Consider the following 19,919-nt stretch of genomic DNA (forward strand, 5'->3'; position numbering starts at 1 on the left):
CCCCAGTGTGGGGTGTGCAGGAGGCAGCTGATTAACGAGTCTCTCTCATCATTGAAGTTTCTATCTTTCTCTCCCTCTCCTTTCTTCTCTGAAATCAAGAAAAATATACTTTAAAAAATTAGGAGCTACCATTTCCTCTTATCACTTCACTCTGTTTCTGTAGCTTGCACACTGTGGACTTCGAAGTCTAGTGTTCTTTGTCTTCCCTAGTGAGAATCGATGCTGCTTTGGCATTTCTTGGCTCAGCAATGAAGTGTGTGGTCCACCTTTCCCAAGGCCAAACGCCTCCATTTTCCAGATAAGAATGTCAATGGTTAATTTCATTGGGAAAAGGCAGATAAACACTTAAAGGAAATGCACATTAAATACTTTCCTACTTCACAGAGCAGAGACTGGCATTAAACATCTAAAGAAATGCACAAGATGCCTGTGACTCTATCAAAGGGGATGGTTCAAACAACTTTCTGCGGAATATCTGTGAGACGTACAAATCCAGCCTCCAGGTCCCAGCACCAGCAGTAGTTCATGAACCGGACAAAACAAGCCCTCAGGAAGTCCCCCAGCAGGATGGTGATGTACGTTACCAGCATGTCGGACACCGTCAACCTCACGAATTCCTGCAAGGAGGAACACAGAGGGAGGGGTGGTCAGGGTTGGACCTTGCCCACCTCTCCCAACTGACTGCAGCCATGCAAACTCTCCCCCACCCACCTGCATTCTTCTCTGTGATCCTCTGAATTTGGAGGCACAGTGGTGGTGGTGCAGAGCAAAGATCCAGGCTTTGAAACATTCTTACATAGGTCTCAGCTCTATAATTACTAATGGTATTGCTTTGAAATAGTCCCTGAACCTCTTGAAGTTAATAATATTAACCTTGCAGGGTTAATGGGAAGCTTAGTGATTATGTGTGCCAATTGCCTGGCACACCAGTAATGCCCAAAGCTTGGCAGTTATCAGCACAGATGCAGGATCTGAAGGCTCGCCCCTTACTTTCCCCACCTGCTCTGAAATACCAGCGGCCCCAGATAAGCCTGAATCTGATCTTTGTCACCAGGGACAATAGCTGACTTTCTTTACCTCCGCCTAAAGATTTTTTCCTTGTTATATAGAAAAAATAATGTAGGTTTTCCACAGAGGCACATGGCAAAAGAGGCAAAAATTTATTACTTTTGGGGGAAAATTTAAAGATCTACCAGATAATATCACAAATTTTAAGACATCTAGTGGACTTGGAATTCCTAGAAAGTCCAGGGTCTGCTTTATTCATTTTTATACTCTCCAAATTGATGAATGAATTATTTCTGGATGAACAGCTGATGAATTTTCAGGGTTATTCCTCAGTAAGAATTTGGGTTTATGTTCCAAGTAATAGACAACCCAACATGCATCAGGTCTCCACTCTGGGGCTCGGGCTGGAGGTGGTGGAGGACATAATGCCTCAAACCCATCATTATCAACTAGCTCAGAAAGACACAAACTTGTATCAGTGATGGGAACAGTGATGGGCATTGAGGGAGGAGGGCAAGAGAGATACCTCCCAAGGATGTGGGGCAGGAAATGAGAGACTATATAGCAGAATATTTAAAAAGAATCATGTAGGTAACGAACTCTCTATGGTCTTCTAAAGAGGATTGGTTTTATTGACTTGAAGATTCTTTCTCTGTTACATATTGTGATGAGTTGAATGCAGGAACTGGGGAAGCTCAGTGACTCTACACCTTGAAGACGAGGAGGATTTGAAGAACATGGGAATCTGGACTGGAGGAGGAAGAGATGGTGAGTCTGAGCTCTCCATGAAGGAGGTGGGAAGAAAGGGCCCTCAGGACCTCCATGAGAGAGGGCAAGAACAGATCTTTTTCCCTGCGGGATTTGCAGGTGGTGAACTTGTAGGCAGTATTCAATGGAGTGTGTGATGTAATTCCCTCTTTCATTGCACTTCATCACCCTCAGTTAATAGCACTGTTGTTTGATGCTCTATGAGAGTGGATTCTTCAGGGGACCCATGGAAAAGTACTAAACTCTGCATCTCAGTGGGGTGGCTGATGAAGAGAAACCCCATGCAGAGAGGTGGAATTGAGGAAGAGAAGGCAGCTGACCTGTGTGACCTGTGAATATTTTAAGTTCTGCCTAAGAAGGCCAAGAACACTAGGCTTTAAAGTCCGCCCTGTGCAAGTTACAGGAATGGTGGTAAAAGTGGGTAAAGGGAAATGGCAGTTGTTAATTTTTGAGTCTCTAATAAAAACCATTAATTCTCTTTACAGAAAAATGCACAGATGCACATACACACAAATTCCTGAATCCAATTTTTAGAAGTCGTTGTTTTCCAGGTGGAGAACCTTAGGCTTGCAGTGAAATATACAGTAAAACTCTAAATAAAGAAAAACATTAGATTAATGAATGAAGCATATAGAGAAATATATGGATATTGAAAAAATGGGAAAGTGAAAAAGTGGAACTTTCCTAAGAAATACTGCCTGGACATTTTGATGGCTTAAAAATGGACACAACAAGAAAAGAATAAAAATAATTGAGAACAGGGATGACTTTTCAGGAGAGCACAGCTACTCACAATGCCCACGGCTGTCTCCCAGCAAGAGCCGCGGGGCACGTCAGCAGGGTGCAGGGGTGGCCGGGGGACACTCTCGTTCCACCCCGAGGAGTTGTAATAGTTAAACAGAGTCCAGTGAGTGATGTTCTTTATTGTCTCTTCATTAGAAAGCTGGAACAGAAGATGGAGATGCGGGGTTGGAAGGAACCAGGGATGGCCCGACTGTTTCCACAGGAACAACAACTGAAGCCAGCACATGCCACAACCTTACCACCTCATATCTGCCTACCCCTCAGTGGATTCCCCCCAAATCTAAACAGAAGAGGGGGCAATTGGCCAAAGTCCTTGGGTCTTTTCCATGAAGTTATCTTCCATCCATCCATCCATCCATCCATCCATCCATCCAATCATTCATTCTTCTTTTGAGAATAATTGACTCAGGGTCTATTCTGGACATATGAGGCAGTGGTGACACAGAAGTGAACAAGAGATGGAGCATTCCTCAGAAAGTTCAGTCTCATAAGTGACAGAGATGAACAGTTACAGAGTAGAGTGATAAGAGCTATGGAAAATTTTCTCTGAGGATCGAGAAAATTCACATCAGACAATGGCAGCCAGAGAAGACTTCCTGGGGAGACAAAGAGATCTGAGCCTAAACCTCTGGGAGGATTAGTCAGCTAGTCAAACATGGGGAGAAGGGTGGAGAGAGAGAAGTTTGCCCTGAGGAGGAAATGTGAGGTTTAGGAGGGTGGAGCAGTCTATTGGAGTAGGAGGGAAGCCAGAGATGAGGATGGAGCAATGGGCAAGGGCCAGATCCAATTACTTCCATGCTTAGAACCTTCTTATAGCTTCCCTGTTAACCTCAGGAAAAAAAATCCAAGCAGCTCAGTAATGAGGAGGGAGGGGTAAGGAGCAGGAGCCTCATCATCTGGGCCTTCCCCAGTTTCATTTTTCACTTCTCCCCCTTTACTCTGTTCAGCCATCCTGCAGTTCTCTATTTGCACCAGCTGTTCCCTCTGCTGTTTCCAGTCTCTGCTAAGATTCCTCAGGGGGTGCTGCAGCCCCTCGAATGCACTGCAGTGCTGCCCTGGGCTTGCCCCATTGAAGCATATCCTGCAGCATCTGTAATGGATGAGCCTGTCTCCTGGCCCAGAGTGTGAACACCCTTGGAACAGGACTGTGTTTCACTCTCTGCTGTCCTCCGAGGACCTGACACAGAGGGCTCCATAACCATTCGGTGAGCAATGAGGAAAGGTTAAGCCCATTATGACATATCATCTCCGTGGACACTTACTCGGCTGGTAAACACTCACGGCAGCTATGAAACCATATGCGAAAGGCTGCAGATAAAATATTGAGTACCAACTGACATGTACAAGATGGGAAGAAAGACAACCTAAGAAAAAGACAGCAAAGAACTGCAGCAAAATGGTTAATGGTGGTTGTCTTGGGTCATATTCTGGGATTATTTGTTGTTCATCTTATTTTTCTGAGCTTTCCAAAATTTACTTAACTGATATGACACATGCATCAGGGGAGTATTATATCTAAACAAGGGAATTTGGTGGGCACCAGGGGCTGGGGGGAGTTTGGGGTCTTTACCTTGAGGTGGACGTCATCCATCAGGGCCAAGAGGAACGTGTAGAGATTCCCCAGGAAGAGTGCAAAGATACGTCCCAGCTGCCACTTCAGCCCGATGCGTGGGTGGTAGTTCTCCAGGGCAGCGATCGTTTCAAACAGAGGGGGGCAAAACATCCCAAGCAGGGACATGACAATTTCAACCTGAGAGATCAGCAAAGCCTGGGTTACTTGCCTCATCAACATCACTTGGTTGGTCACCATCTCTGCACCCCGAGGGCCCTGCATCTCCCTCTCCTTGTTGTCCCCTCCTCTGCCTCTGGAGATGCCCTGGGGTCTCCACAACTTGCTGTGTGACCCTGGCGAAGGCACCAACATGCCCTGAGCAGTTAGCATATGTCCCACACATCATAATTGCTCTGCAACTGGTTGCCATCATGACTGTTGCTTATTACTATTGATTAAAAAAAAAAAAAAAAGAGCAAACTTACTTTAAGAAGTAAATGAGTTAACCTAGGGGGCACTGCTTTGTGTTCTGTAAAGCTGTGAACTAGGTAAGAGTCACCGTGATAGCCGTCATCATCTCAGGAGACTGGAAGACAGGAAGCTTATGATTCTGTGGGTCAGTATTTGTTTCTGGGCTTAGCTAGATGGTTCTGCTGTCTCACCTGGATTCATTCATGAATCTATGGTCAATTGATGGTTGTTGGCTTCATTCACATGTCTGGTGGTTGATTGGCTATCACCTGGGGTGGTGAGATAACTGGGCCATGTCTCATTATTCATTAGGCTAGTCTGGACTTATTTATTTTTTAATTTAAAAGAAAATGTTTTTTATTGATGTCAGAGAGAGGAAGAGAGAGGGAGAAAGAAACATCAATGATGAGAGACAATCATTGATTGGCTGCCTCGTGCACGCCCCCTACTGGGGATCAAGCCCACAACCTGGGCATGTGCCCTGACCTGGAATCAAACCGTGACCTCCTGGTTCATAGGTTGATGCTCAACCACTGAGCAACACCAGCCGGGCTGGAATTGTTTAAATCATGGAGGTCTCAGGATTTCCAAGAGAGTAAGTTCCAATTCACAAACACTTTTCAAGTCTGCTTGTATCATGGTAGCTACTGTCCCATTGGCTAAAGCAAGTCACATGGCCAAATCCAGCTGTATTCAAGGGATGGGGAAAAAGATACCACCTCTTCGTGGGAGGAGCTAGAAAATCACATTGCAAAGAAATATGTATACAAGGGTGGGAAGAATTTGTAACCATTTTGCCAACTACCACAGATGTCAAATTTCCAAAAGAGATTTATGGATTCAATATAATCACAATAAAACTTTAATGTGTTTTACTGTGGATCTCCATGAGAAAATCACTCTACCAGATAACAAGACATACTATAAAGCTATGGTTTATGAGTGTGTTATTAGTGCAGGAGTAGACAAATAGATCAATGGAATAGAAAAGGAAGCCCAGAAACCTAGCCATGTATTAATAAACACTTGATTTATGACATATGGCACTATAGAGCTGTGAAGAAAGGATCACCTTTTTAACAGCTGTGTTTAAAAGCTATCCTGACTGACATGCTAATTAAATCCAGCTCTATCTAGCTACAGAAGCCTAATGGGTGACTCTTTGTTCAAGATGTTTGCACTACTAGACTAGAAAGAGATGTAATTTCACTTTCTAAATCAAGTCTTTAGCTGAATGGCACAGGAACCAGTGTAATTTCAGTATTTGCCCCTAATATTCACTTCCATAGAGATGCCCTCCTTACCTCATTCCTTTCATACCAGCTGACGTTCTGCATTTTGGAGAATTCCTGGGATCGCTTCACCACAAAGTAAATGAGGTACCCACTCCCACACAAACAGCAGATGACGAGGAAGTTGGCCAGGACGCGGAGAAATCTTGTCAGGTGAATATTTTCTTCTTTGTTACTTTCTTGTTCATCCACTATTGATTCCTTAATGTGTGAAAATGAGATGTGAGTAATGTAAGGCCAGGAGCCAACGGGAACCACTGTTGGGTTCCTGGGATGACTCCTTTCTGTATTTCTGTAAGTGAAATAATATGGAGTGGTGATATTAAGCACTGTTGCCTTATGGAGAATTAGTTCTTTCTTTTAAGAAAACCCTGGCCAGTTGATTGAGCTTCGTCGGGAGCACCAAAGGGTTGCCAGTTCAATTCCCAGTCAGGGCACATGCCCAGGGTGGGGTTCAGTCCCTACTTGAGGTGTGTATAAGAGGCAACCAGTTGATGTTTCTCTCACATTGATGTTTTCTCTCTCTCTCTCTCTCTCTCTCTCTCCCTCCTTCCCTCCCTCTGCCTTCCCTTCTCTCTAAAACCAATAAAACCATTTAAAAAAGAAAGGAAACACATTTTGCTGTTACTGTTATTCTGGTCCACGTAAAGACAGAAGCTTAGATTTATTAAATAATTACCACGTACCAGATGTGGTGTTAAACACTTCCCATGCATTTCCCCTCTTAATCTCAACAACGAACCAATAGAGAAATTACTACTGTATTATTACCCAAATCCCAGATACTAAGGATCAGAGAAATTCCAGTAACTGATTGGGATTGTTTTAAATCTATAGATCACATAGATTAAAATAGATTCTTATTATTGAGTCTTCTAATCTAGAGGCTGGCTTTTTCTATAAAAAAGTTCTGGCCAAACTTTCTATAATAATAAAAGCATAATATGCTAATTAGACTGGACGACCTTCCAGATGAAGCCAGGGCTGTGAGGGAAGCCCAGGTCCCTGGTGCCTGAGGGAAGCTGGTGCCGACAGCTGGGGGAAGGAAGACCTACTCTTGCATGAATTTCGTGCATTGGGCCTCTAGTTTTTAAATAAAAAGCCAGATAGGAAATCCTTTGGGCTTTGCAGGCCATGTGGTCTCTCTCACAACTGTTCAGCTATGCTTTGTAGCATGAAAGCAACCACAGAGACCATATAAATATATGGGCATGGCTTTGTTTCAATAAAATTTTATTTACAAAAATAGGCAGCAGGCTGGATTTGAACCCTGGGCCATAGTTTGGTGACCCCTGTCCTAATCCATGAGGATGGTATAGCTCTCCATTTATTTAGAGTTTTCAAATCTCTTTCAGCAATATTTTATATTTTTAGTGTAGCAATCTTCATTTTTTTTTTTTTTTGGTTAAACCTATTCCTAGGAATTTTTATAATTTATATAATATTATTAAAAATGGAATTTAAAATTATTTTTAATTGTTTGCTGCTAGTGTATAAAAATACAATAGATTTTTTATTATTAACCTTTTCTCCTGTAATCATAACTTTATGAAGATGAAATTAGTATATGGCAGACCAGGATGAAGAATGAAGTCTATTAGATACAAAAGTACCTGGAAGGAGTTTTTGGCAACTAATTTACAGTTACTGTGTTCAGGTTCAGGTTAAACTAACTCTTCAGGCAGTTAATATACATTAACACACACCATTCTCACAACAAGTGCCCAGTTATATAACTGTATTATCTTGTTTTTCAATAGACTCAGAAGAGAAGCCTTCTCTTTCCCAGATGTTCAAAGTGCTTCATAAGCATTTTATTTAAACATTTTTTTAAAAAACATATTTTTATTGATTTTAGGAAGGAAGGGAGAGGGAGAGAGAGATAGAAACATCAATGATGAGAAAGAATCATTGATCGACTGCCTTCTGCACGCTCCCTACTGGGGATCGAGCCTACAACCTGGGCATGTGCCCTTGACCAGAATCGAACCCTTCATTCCGTAGGCTGACATTCTATCCACTGAACCAAACTGGCTAGGGTGGCATTGACCTTCTTTGTCTCTTGCTGGTAGGCCAGGAGGAGGAGACAAAGGCCCCGTTGAGTCCTACCCTGTCCTTGGATGCTCCATCAGAGGCTCCCCATTGCTGTGAGAAGAAGTGTGTGTGGGGGCGCGGACTGAGTCAGCTCCCTCCTCTACCCACTGCCAAGCTAACAGGACTCTGAGGTTCACGAAACCCATGTAAGTGAGTTGCTGAGCCCAAGCCCTGTCCCTGATGGGTGTATCTGCCATCTGTAGGCATTGGTCAGTGGGCAGCAGCTCACTTCTCCTCCCAGGAAGGGTCAGGAGAGAGGAGACAGAAGAAGACAAAAAAACAAAACAAAAACAAACATAAAACAAGCACAGTTGTGTTATAAATATGATTTCTGCCAGGCCCTGGGAGAAAGTTTGATCAGACAGGAGAAATATTGAACTATCAATAACTCTGAATGGTTTTTACAGTCATGGAGAAAAAAATAAGATGGACAGTGCTTCAGTGTTACAGCTTCTGCCATTGTTAATTTGGTTATTTCCTGGTTTATTTTTATATCTATAACTAGAGGCCCGGTGCACGAAATTCGTACACTGGGGGGGGGGGGGGGGGGAGGTTGGGTTGTCCCTCAGCCCAGCCTGCACCCTCTCCAATCTGGGACCCCTCGGGGGATGTCCGTTGGACATCCCTCTCACAATTCAGGACTGCTGGCTCCTAACCGCTCGCCCGCCTGCCTGCCTGATCACCCCCTAACCACTCTCCTGCCAGCCTGATTAATGCCTAACTGCTCCCCTGCTGGCCCGATTGCCCCCAACTGCCCTCCCCTGCTGGCCCAGTCACCCCTAACTGCCCTCCCCTGCTGGCCTGGTCGCCCCCAACTGCCCTACCCTGCCAGCCTGGTCACCCCTAACTGCCCTCCCCTGCCAGCCTGGAGCCCCCAACTGCCCTCCTCTGCTGGCCTGGTTGCCCCTAACTGCCCTCCCCTGCCGGCCCAGTTGCCCCTAACTGCCCTCCCCTGCTGGCCTGATTGCCCACAACTATCCTCCCCTGCTGGCTATCTTGTGGCGGCCATCTTTGACCACATGGGGGTGGCCATCTTGTGCGAGGGTGTGAGGGTCAATTTGTATATTACCTCTTTATTATATAGGATAATAAAAGTGTAATATGCAAATCGACCAAATGACCTAACAGTGGACCGTCCAGACAACCTTCCGGACGAAGCCGGGGCTGCGACGGACTACTCTTGCATGAATTTTGTGCACTGGGCCTCTAGTTATAAAATAAAAAGAGATGTGTAGGTCATCTCACATCTCCCCTGTGAACCAGTTAAGGTGATAATTAAGTGTGGAGTTGTACACATAACTGATTCCTTTATTCCCATACTTCCAAACCAGGGTTCTCAACTCTTTCTGGGTGTTCTAATCACTTAAGGAACTTTTAAAAAAATCCAATGCCATGACCCCACGCCACACTTATCACACCAGAATCTCTATGGGTGGGACTGAGAAGATTTTTAAAGCTCCGTAGGTGATTCAAACATGTGTAAAAAGTTGAGAAAGTCCACCCCAAACACATCCTTTCATGTCCCTAAGCCAAAAGCACATCCACAGGGATATAGGCAGGACCAGGCCCCAACAAACATGATTCTCTGACATGTTAAGAAACAGATGGTGGGTACCAGCTGTGAGCATTTTTTTCTTGAAGGCTTGACAGCTGGGCTTCTGCTGCTGGTAAAGTTCTTGCCACAGGTTACTTGGCGATCTTACTTGCCATGCCCCAGCTGGGAGAAGTCTCCCAATGACTGGAGGTACGCAAAGTCCCCCCACTGGAAACTGCCCAGGGTGGCTACCTTGAAGCTGGTGGTGATGGAGGCATATTTGTTGTCGGCCGTCTCTGAATTGCCGATCAGGTAGTCCCAGCTGGTGAACATCTTGAAGCTGAATGTGAAGTTATCACTCTCCCCCTCGCTGGTGCTGCCCTGGGTGTTGCTGGCCATCCTGTAGGGTGCACAGCACTGGTGTTATATCTGCCCCGTCTTTACTGAGTCAGCCCAAGGGAACCGTGGCCTGAGCCATCCATGGGCACAGGTAGTAGACATCCAATGAAGGTACTTGGGCCAAGAGAGATTGGATTTGGGGCACTTTCCCTTCAAATTCAGAGTCCCCTGCGAGCACCTACGGTGTCAGTTGTGTAATAAGAAGCCTGCAGGACACTGAACCATGCTTTTTACCCCAATGTCTGATTTCCTGCAAATGTTTTAGAACTCTGTTCTCACAGAGAAACAGCCTCTTCTAATTTGTCTATTTTCTTCAAGAGAAAATGTATTTTTTCTGATGTAAAATCCAATAAGCCTTGAGACAGCTGGTACTGCACCCAGGTAACACAGACATCCTTTTCTTAAAGCACCTTGGACCTGCCTTGTTACCCACATATTTCATCCCACCCTATCCGCAACCACTCTTTGTGGAGTCTCTCTGGGGGTCAGCTCTGTGGGAATCACAAAATTCAGAGCAGGGGCTCTACCAGACACGGTTTGTGTGTGTGTAAGGGGGTGGGGGTGGTGGGGGTTAGGGTGCACTCTCTCTAATTCTATCTTACGTGTTGGCTTTTGGGATTTGCTATTCCAGGGGCTTGGTCGGCTTAGTTAGCTTTTCAGTTCATCAGGGAAACATTTCATATCCTTATACTTATCTGGGATAATTGCAGGGAAAAACGTAACCATATGAGGCCAAGAATAAACCCAAGCCTGTCTCCTTGTTTTTTGTGTTTCTCCTCCCTGTTGCTTGATAGAGCTGGGCAGCCACATGTTATTACCTCATGGTCTCTGTGTGTGCTGGGCAGGCTCTCATGAACGGTAGCATTTTCCCTTTAAGGATTCTAAGTAGGCTTTGAGAGTTCTCTACTCCTCTTCTGCAGACTCAGCTACCCCTGCTCTTCCGGGAGAAGTGACCCTTTGTGGCCCTGCCGAAGGTGGTGAGTCCTGGTGGTCAGGTGTACGTAGGAGACTGTGACACCCCACCCTGCACCTGCCTTTACTGATTGGGGTCCCCTGACTAAGAAGAAGGCAGTTCATGGGATGGGTCAACATTTCTTTAGAGAGTATGAATTAAGAACCACAGACATAATTAAGACAAAATTAAGAACCAAGTCCACTTCTGAACATGGAGACAGGTGGAGTTGGGGCCCGTGAGGACACCATACTTTCATTTAGGCGTATTGTTTATATCACCGTAAGTACCAGGCTGGATTCCCACATGCAAGCTAGAGCTATAGAGGAACAGAAGAGTTTTTTAGAGAAAGCTGAGCTCTGGGGAAAGCAAAAACAGGTCTTGCAAACTTCTCTAGTCTTACCTTACTCAGTACCATACAACCCACAGTGGCCTTTGGCAGTTCCTGGGATTCACTAGGTTATTTCCTACCTCAGGGCCTTTGCACATGCTCCTCTTTTATCTAAAATGCTGTGCCCCAGACTTTCAGCATGGGTGGCAGTTCTCAGCCTCACCTAAAGGAGTTTCTATCCCATTTCACAGAACTTTCCACATTACCCATTTATCTTCTATACCACATACGACAATCTGCCTTTGTTTTGTTTATTTGTTTTTTTTTTCTGTCTAAATCCCCTACAAGAAGGTAAGTGGGCACAGAGTGGCCGTGGGAGTAGGATGTCTGTATGAAGAAAATGAAAAACCTATAAATAAGATGGTCATACTTACGATCTAATGACAATCATCAGGCTATAGCCGAACACGCTGACCCCCACCATAAAGTAAGCCATGGGCAGTCTGTACCTCAGCCACCCGATGGTCCTCTGGTCGTTGTAGTAGCCGTAGAAGACAGCAGAGTATTTAATGTAGCCCTGTGGGACAGCAAACCCAAATGCTCTGGGTTTGTAAGCTCGGCGCAGTCATCAGACACTTCCATTCTACCAGGCATTTCTTTCTCAGGGGTTTAGCGGGAGTCTGAGGGGAGGAAGGAAGAGTTCTGGACACTCTTGTTCTTCCCTTCACTTCCCCCAATTGCTCCCAAGTCTATCCATGTCTCCATGTCTCCCCCTCTTTTCTTTCTTCATTCTCTCTATTTCTCCATTATACAGAGTGCAGAGATATAGGACAGAGAGGAGAGTGTGGTTAACATTCGGGATAAAACTAGGAATAAGGTGTGTGTGTGTGTGTGTGTGCACGTGCACATGCACAAATAGCTCCAAATTCTTAACCTGAGCACGAGACCCTGAGCAAAGGCAGGGAGGCACCAAAAGTGTTGCATCCAGGGACTTCCCCCAAACTTGATAACATTGGGGCATAAAGTGTGAGGTCTTTGGTAGATAAGGGGCTGAAGAAGTAGGGAACAGCCAAGCTAGGTCATGAATAGTTCTTTTGTAAACCCAATTCAGAACACTGGGTTTTATTCCATTTGGGAGTGGGAATAAGTGAATATTGGAGGTAGGGAGAATAGGGACAGGTTTGCACTGTAAAAAGATCGCTCTGGCAGCAGAGGGAATGGAGACTGAAGGAGCCAAGCCAAGGCAGGGAGCAGAGGTAGAAGACTCTGACAGTGGTCCTGGTGTCTGGATGGCAGATGCAAAGTAAGGGGTACCAACACGGACTCATCTATGCCCATGGCAGGGCGTAGAGATGTAGTGGGGTGTTATTCAAAGGAGAGGTAAGGGGGATGGGAAAAAGGGGACTGATTCTAGAAATATTTAGTAGATAGGCTCAGACACAGTGATTGATTGCATGTGTGTGTGTGTGTGTGTCGGGGGGGAGAGGGGTGGGTAAGAGGGAGAAACGTAGGGTGACTTAATGATTGGATGAACCATGGTTCCAAAAAAGGAGATGGGGAAAAGGTGTGTGTTTGGTTAAATAGATGTTGGAATTTATGGAACAATAGGACATTCACTTGAAGATGCCACGTCACACTTGGGGGAAGGCTGCAATAGCAATAGACTTGGGGTCTTCATGTGGGCACAGGGAGAGAGAACCATGTGGTAGATCAGCTTACACTGATCTAGCAGAATGCGGGGAGCAGTGTTCTCATGGGGGCTCATATCCATCAGCGTGTGTTCCTGCACAGAGGAACCCATGAAGGGGACCGAGGAGGACATAGTTGGCTGACTCATTTTGCATAGTGCTGGAATCCTATTTGAATAAAGCACTGGGTTTTCAATAATTAAATGCAACCTGTCTTGTGTATTCATGCAGTTTTTAGAGCTCACAATCACAAAACAGAAGTTCATTGGCATGTTGGCAATGGTACCTCAAAATCCCAAAGGACGGAAAAATCCATGGCTCTTTCTTCCTCAGCCCGCGGCACTGTCTTTCTGGGTATACTCCCGTAGGGCATGCCCATCAGCACCTTGTGGGGGCAGGATGACACAATCATATGTGGAGAAAATACAAGCACACCGAGACTTCCCTTCTCAGAACAGGCACACCCGTTTTCTTCTTTAAACGACATCAATCATGTTCCTGATTGTACACGTAACACACACTTATTGTGGAAAATGTGAAAAAGCCCGACCACTTGGGTGAGCATCGACTTAGGAACCAGGAGGTCACGGTTCAACTCCCGGTCAGGCCACGTGCCTGGGTTGTGGGCTGGATCCCCAGTAGGGGCCATTCAGGAGGCAGCCAATCAATGATCCCCTCTCATCATGGATGCTTCTGTCTCTCTCCCACTCCCTTCCTCTCTGATATCAATAAAAGTAGGTTAAAAATGTGAAAAAGTAAAGAAGAGCATTTTATCTACCACCTCCCATCTTATTAGGAAAAAAACCTACCTCAGTGTCCTTAAACTTATTCAACTTCTTTCTGAACCACTGCATTGCCAGTGATGTCTTATAGGCCCACAGCGTTTTTATGTGCTCTCTTCTCATGGGAATAAATTCATTTGGAATAAAAAAACTCCCAGGAAGAAAGCAAAAGCTCTGTGAAGGTACATTTCCCCAGTGGCTTCTGGGAAAACTGACACTCCTTGGCTATGGAGGGACCAAATGAAACTTCTGGTTGGCCTCTGGCAATATTTCTCCCCTGGAGGAACCAGGCCTGGTGGAAGAGCATTTGTACACACTCTCCAGAAAATTTAAAATCTCTATTTCTAGGTTGGAGAGTGATACTGGCTTAAGGATATACATAGGACTAAGTGGACTCATAACCCTGGATTTCCAGGTATGTGTATAAAAGAGTATAGAGGCTAGTTAATGACATATTTGTCAGTACACTTGTAAGTTATGTAGACAAGAATTCAGTGGTTTTATAAATAATGTAACACTTCTTTGCTACCAAGCACTATTATAATACACCATCAACCACTTCCAACTAATCTGGTTTAATTCACATTACATGGAAGTCCTTTTAATTTCCTAATAAACAGACATGCAGAGAAGTTAGAATTGACTTCATATACTCATGGAACCAGTTATAGCAAAACAGGGATCAATAAACCATTAATAAACTTGGACGGAAGAAAATACTAAATGCAGACAGATAGTTACGGGAAAGTTTCTGAAGTGAATCCACGTGTGTACCCAGCACCAGCACCAAACAGCTCAGGCAGGACCATAGCAATTCGTGTGTTCGATGCTTAATGGACCAGCGGCGTTGTTGGAAAAGATCCGAGGCCCACACTCTGAAGACCTGGGGTCTCATCACCCCAAATTTACTGGGTAGCTTTGCACAAGGCACTTATTCCTTTTTTTGTTTCTCAGTTGCTCACTGATAGGCAAGGATCTGCCTATATTCACAATAGGATGATATTTGAAAGAATAGTGAGGAGCACTAGTCAAATCCAATGTGTTTTTAAAAAAATAAATTATGATATAATGCATTCTCCTCCTCCTCCTCCTCCTCCTTTTCCTTCTCTCTCTCTCTCTCTCTCTCTCTCTCTCTCTCTCTTTCTCTCTCTCTCTTTCTTCAGGGTAAAAGAAAGAAAAACTCACTGAGATATTAATTATCCACTGATGTTAAAGTAAAATGAGAGGTAGAAAAATATAGAGTCCACATCTTAATTCAGAAATATTTTGGTTCCTTTTTTTTTTTTTAACTGAGCTATCCGGGCAATTGATGTGAGTGTAGATTCTAAAATGAATGACATATTCTTTGTAAAACAGAACGTATTTAATATAAATGAAGATGGTGGTGATGATAAGCCTGAACACTATCCAAAGATATACGAAGTTCTTTCTTACCTCTGGGATTATGACTAGCCCAAATATTAAGCCAAAAAGGACAAGGTTAACACCATACATCCATCGCAGGAAGATGAAATATGATGCCACTGAAGAACCAAAGTGACCTGGAGAGAGAAACAATGGGGGTGTTAAGTGTTGCAGGAGGAGGACGTTAACGCTATTGAGCACGTTTTGTGTGTGATGGACCCAATTTTCACATCAGTCTGTGGCACGGACATCCTGACCTCCACATTTTCTTCTTCTAAATAAGTAACGTGAGGCTCTATGAGCTTACTGGATCTGCCCAACCTCCCAGAATCAGAAAGTGAAGAAACACAACTTAAATCTTTGTCTAGCTAGTCCATAGCCCGTTCTTCTTCCCAGCACAACAGGATCTACAACAATCTAATCAGAGGGACAAGAACACAGTCCCAGCCCTTGAAAAACTCTTCAGTAAACCAGCTAAAAACAGCGACACCAAGATACTCACTTTCAATGTCCTTGATCTTCATTTCCCAGGGAATACACTGAGTCTTGAAATTATCAAAGTCTCTCTTAAACTTGATCCATTTCTGAAATTAGACAGTTAACACCCTCAGTTCATTGACATGCTGCCGTGTGCCTTGGAGGGGCATGCTGGAGGTGCACGTTGATGTTGACATGTCAACATGGGGTCGACATGTGGGTGAGGCACCACCTTGGAGTCGGTGAGCCCAGGCTGCCAGAGGTGGATACTACGTCGTCACTTTCAGTCGGGTGTGGAGTGAGAGAGAAGCCAGGGCAGCACACTACATTGCATTTGTCTACAGGGCTGATAAAACCCCAGGTTTGAACAGTTTATATATGAATTTAGAAATCTTGTATATAATTTCTGATGTGGGCAATCAAATGGGTTAGCAACCTTTAGATACAACTTCCTTTACCTTAAAACAGAAATTCAGTGGAATAAAGAAATCTTACAACTCTCCCAGCACATTTCGCAGACAGCCAGGTGCCTAAATCTGATAGAAATTGTTGCTAAACACGATGCTGATGGGACTGGTAGAGGCCTCAGCCCATGGCTTCCCATTCTTCTGGTGAAACAACAGCCTGTTTTTTGTTTTCTGAAGAAAAGGAAAGCATCACACACACCCCTTTTCACAGTCTCTTCCCAGCTCCAATACTCAGAGTTTGTACCAGTCAGAAACCTCAGTAGCTGCCTGTCTGCTGGCTGGGTGAAAAGTTGTCAACTCTTCAGGGGGCTGCTTTCCAACAACCCCAGCCCCTGGAAATAAATCCATTTGGAATTTTTAAAATTCATAGGAAACAGCAAAGAGGTAGTAGGGAGAAGCTCCTCAGATCAGTGTCTATTATTACTGAGAACTTGTCTCCTAAGAACTTGTCCATGAAGGAAACGAGATTTTCCTTTGTAAATTCACTGAGGATGAAGGGAGATTTTGTCTGAAGGAATCAGACAGGCTTCCAGACCTGAAGGCTTTGACCATACCCTAATTGGATGACTACTTAATAAGGAAGGAAACCATCTGTCAGAAGAGAGAGAGGAGAAGGGGGGCTCCGAGGGATAAGACTGGTGGATAATGCAAAGATATCCCTAGGACGGGAAGGGAGGGCTGTGGGGAATGGCCAGTGGTGGACAGTGGGCACTTCAGTCCCATTGCTTCATCTGCTTTTCTTAGTTCTGATTCTGTGCTCAGAAACCATCTTTGGCTTATTTGGCTTCCTGTGTAGGTCTGTCTATAAGGAGAGCATTTGCCCACCACCTGGGCTCTGAGTATTTTGGTTTCTATGGCAGTAATTTTTCATTGCAAATTAATAGATTGGAATTGGGATTATGGTTTAGCTTTCCACAGAACTAACTCTACTGAAAAGAAAAAAAAAAAAAGGCATTGCTGATGTGGACTTCAGGTTTTCCGGTTCTTGTATCAGTTATTTCTCCTTGTGAATGAATAATCTAGTATCTGGTTTTATATATCAGTCTCATAAGCTTTATTAATGTGAGTCCTCCCCCAAGATGGATCTCCTGTCAGGGTGCTGATAAAATCAGTACAACATATAGGCTTGCAAGGCTGAGGCCAACAGGGGTAATGAACGCTGCCAGGCGAGGCCCCTGGAGACACAGCCTGCCAGTTGGTCTCTTGTCAACCATCCGACAGCCCCTCTAGGCTGTAGGCATCTTGGCTGAGAAGTGATGCCCTAGAGGTGGAGCCGAGGCAGAGGGCGGCCCGGAGAAGCTCTGCATCGAAGCTCTCTATCCTGCATTGGCTTAGAGAGTGAGCAAACTGGGCTGGGGTGTGGGCAGGAGAAGACCTCACACACCTTCCTCAGAGCTCCATGAGATGGTAGCTGCTGCCCCAGGACTGGGTTATTCGTTGTGACTGTCCTCTTGCTCACCAGCTATATAGTCAACTGGACCTCACGCTCAGGATTCTGGGGGAGCTGGACACAAATGGTGAGGCTGGGAGGTGCCTGGGATAGTCACCCAAGTTCAGAAGTTTGCAGCCTCCGCATCACACACCTTAGTCATCAGCATCTTATAGGCGTAGAGTCGCTTGCCTTTCCCTTTTCCCAAGGCTCCTTCATACTTCTCCACAAATTCTTGGGCCTCCCTGGTTGGAAAAAAAAAGAGGCGGGGGCAGGAATTAACTTAACACCCAACCAAAAGAAATCTGAACTATGTGGGTGTCTATGTGGCTGAAAGCTGTGTGTTTATACTGCTTGTGGAGTATAATGTAAGTTTCATGAATGAAAGGTATTTTGTCTGTTTAGTCCCTGAAATTTCCCAAATGCAAGCACAGTGCTTGCTACAGGGTAGGCACCTGGAGGCAGAATTTTGGCCTCCGTGACCTTCATCCCCTGGTGGTACATTCACGAGTGGCAGAAGGGATTTTGCAGGTACAATATTGCTGACTTTAAAACAGGAACATAGCTGCCCTCGCCGGTTTGGCTCAGTGGACAGAGCTTTGGCCTGTGGACTCCAGGGTCCTGGGTTTGATTCTGGTCAAGGGCACATGCCCGGGTTGCGGGCTCCATCCCCAGTAGGGGGCATGCAGGAGGCAGCCAACCAATGATTCTTTCTCATCATTGATGTTTCTCTCTCTCCCTCTCCCTTCCTCTCTGAAATCAATGAAAAAATATCCTATATAATAAAAGCCTAATATGCTAAGTGTCCCGTTGGCCATTCAACCAATCAAAGTGTAATATGCTAATGATATGCTAAGGCCGCTCAACTGCTTGCTATGACGTGCACTGACCACCAGGGGCAGGCAGTCAACAGGTCGACCAGTCACTATGACGTGCACTGACCACCAGGGGGCAGACGCTCCGACTGGTAGGTTAGCTTGCTGCTGGGTTCCGGCCAATCGGGACTGAGCAAGATGGGCTGGACATGCCCTGGAGCCCTCCCTCGCTCCCTCCCTGGCTGGCCAACCTCCCATGTCCCTCCCCAGCCCCGATTGTCCTCACCAGCTCCAGCACATCTCCCCAGAATATTTAATGTATCCAACCTTCCCTGGATGTTCACTCACTCATTCAACATTCATTCACTTCACAAATATCTCCTGATCGCTGTAGTTTTCTATTGTGGCTGTAACAAATGACTACAAGCTTAACGGTTTCAGACAGCACTCATTTGTTAGCTCACACTTCCGTCAGTCAGAGGCCCAGCACAGCATGGCTGGATTCTCTGCTCAGAGTCTCACTGGACTAAAATCAAGGTATCAGTAGGGCTGCAGTTCCCATCTCAGACTCTGGGTCCTCTTCCAAGCTCACTGGCTTTTGGCAGATTCGTTTCCTTCTCTTGCTTTTCATGTGGGGCCCTAGCAACAGAGAATCAGAAATTCTGCTTCTAATTTCCTTGACTTTCCCTTCTGCCCCATCTCTCTCTGACTCTTCTACCTTCCTCCTCTGTTTTTAAGGGCTCATGTGATTACACTGGACCCTTCCAGATAATCCAAAATCATGTCCCTATTTTTTAAAAATATATATTTTATTGATTTCAGAAAGGAAGGGAGAAGGAGAGAAAGATAGAAACATCAGTGATGAGAGAAAATCCTTGATCAGCTGCCTCCTTCATGTCCCTCCCCACCCCACACTGGGGATTGAGCCTGCAACCCGGGCATGTGCCCTGACAAGAAAGGGAATAGAATCGTAACCTCCTGGTTCATAGGTCAAGGCTCAACCTCTGAGCCATACCGGCTGGGCTATGTTCCTTTTATATACTAGTATACTAGTATATATATACTAGAGGCCCGGTGCACAAAATTCATGCACTCGGGGTGGTGGGGGCGGGGGGGGGGGTTGTCCCTCAGCCTGGATTGCAAGAGGGCACAGGCCAGGCCGAGTGACCCCACCAGTGCATAATCGGGGATGGTGAGGGACCACAGGAGGGCTCCAGGGCGTGTCCAGCCCATCTTGCCCAGTCCTGATCAGTCGGACCTGAGCTGCAAGCTAACCTAACAATTGGAGCGTCTGCCCTCTGGTGGTCAGTGTGTGTCATAGAGACTGGTTGAACAGTGGAACCAACGGTTGGACACTTAGCACATTAGGCTTTTATTATATAGGATTTTGGTTCATCCTCACCCGAGAATATTTTTTCCATTGACTTTTTAGAGCGAATGGAAGGGAGGGACAGAGAGAAACATTGATGTGAGAGAGACACATCAACAGTTGCTTCCCACACACATCCTGACTGGGGCCAGGGATTGAGCCTGCAACTGAGGTACATGCCCTTGACTGGAAATGAACCTGCAGCCCTTCAGTCTGCGGGCTGACACTCCAACCACTGAGCCAAACCAGCTAGGGCCCCCACTTGACTTTTGTTGCTAGGGGT

General features: G+C 45.3%; 1 protein-coding gene across 1 annotated transcript in view; it reads right to left on the reverse strand.

The window, feature by feature from the left end:
* TMC2 (transmembrane channel like 2) overlaps positions 1–19,919 on the reverse strand; it is a 47,909-nt gene that overhangs the window by 14,253 nt on the left and 13,737 nt on the right. The window contains exons 5-14 of the mRNA XM_054724171.1: positions 17,607–17,697; positions 15,582–15,663; positions 15,110–15,216; positions 13,180–13,278; positions 11,640–11,782; positions 9,776–9,923; positions 5,908–6,096; positions 4,151–4,330; positions 2,570–2,719; positions 489–617 (exon numbers count right to left, since the gene is read on the reverse strand). Of these exons, the coding sequence (XP_054580146.1) occupies positions 489–617; positions 2,570–2,719; positions 4,151–4,330; positions 5,908–6,096; positions 9,776–9,923; positions 11,640–11,782; positions 13,180–13,278; positions 15,110–15,216; positions 15,582–15,663; positions 17,607–17,697 (1,318 nt within the window). The remainder of the gene's footprint in view (positions 1–488; positions 618–2,569; positions 2,720–4,150; positions 4,331–5,907; positions 6,097–9,775; positions 9,924–11,639; positions 11,783–13,179; positions 13,279–15,109; positions 15,217–15,581; positions 15,664–17,606; positions 17,698–19,919) is intronic.

The sequence above is a fragment of the Eptesicus fuscus genome, chromosome 12, assembly GCF_027574615.1.
Source record: "Eptesicus fuscus isolate TK198812 chromosome 12, DD_ASM_mEF_20220401, whole genome shotgun sequence".
Taxonomy (NCBI): domain Eukaryota; kingdom Metazoa; phylum Chordata; class Mammalia; order Chiroptera; family Vespertilionidae; genus Eptesicus; species Eptesicus fuscus.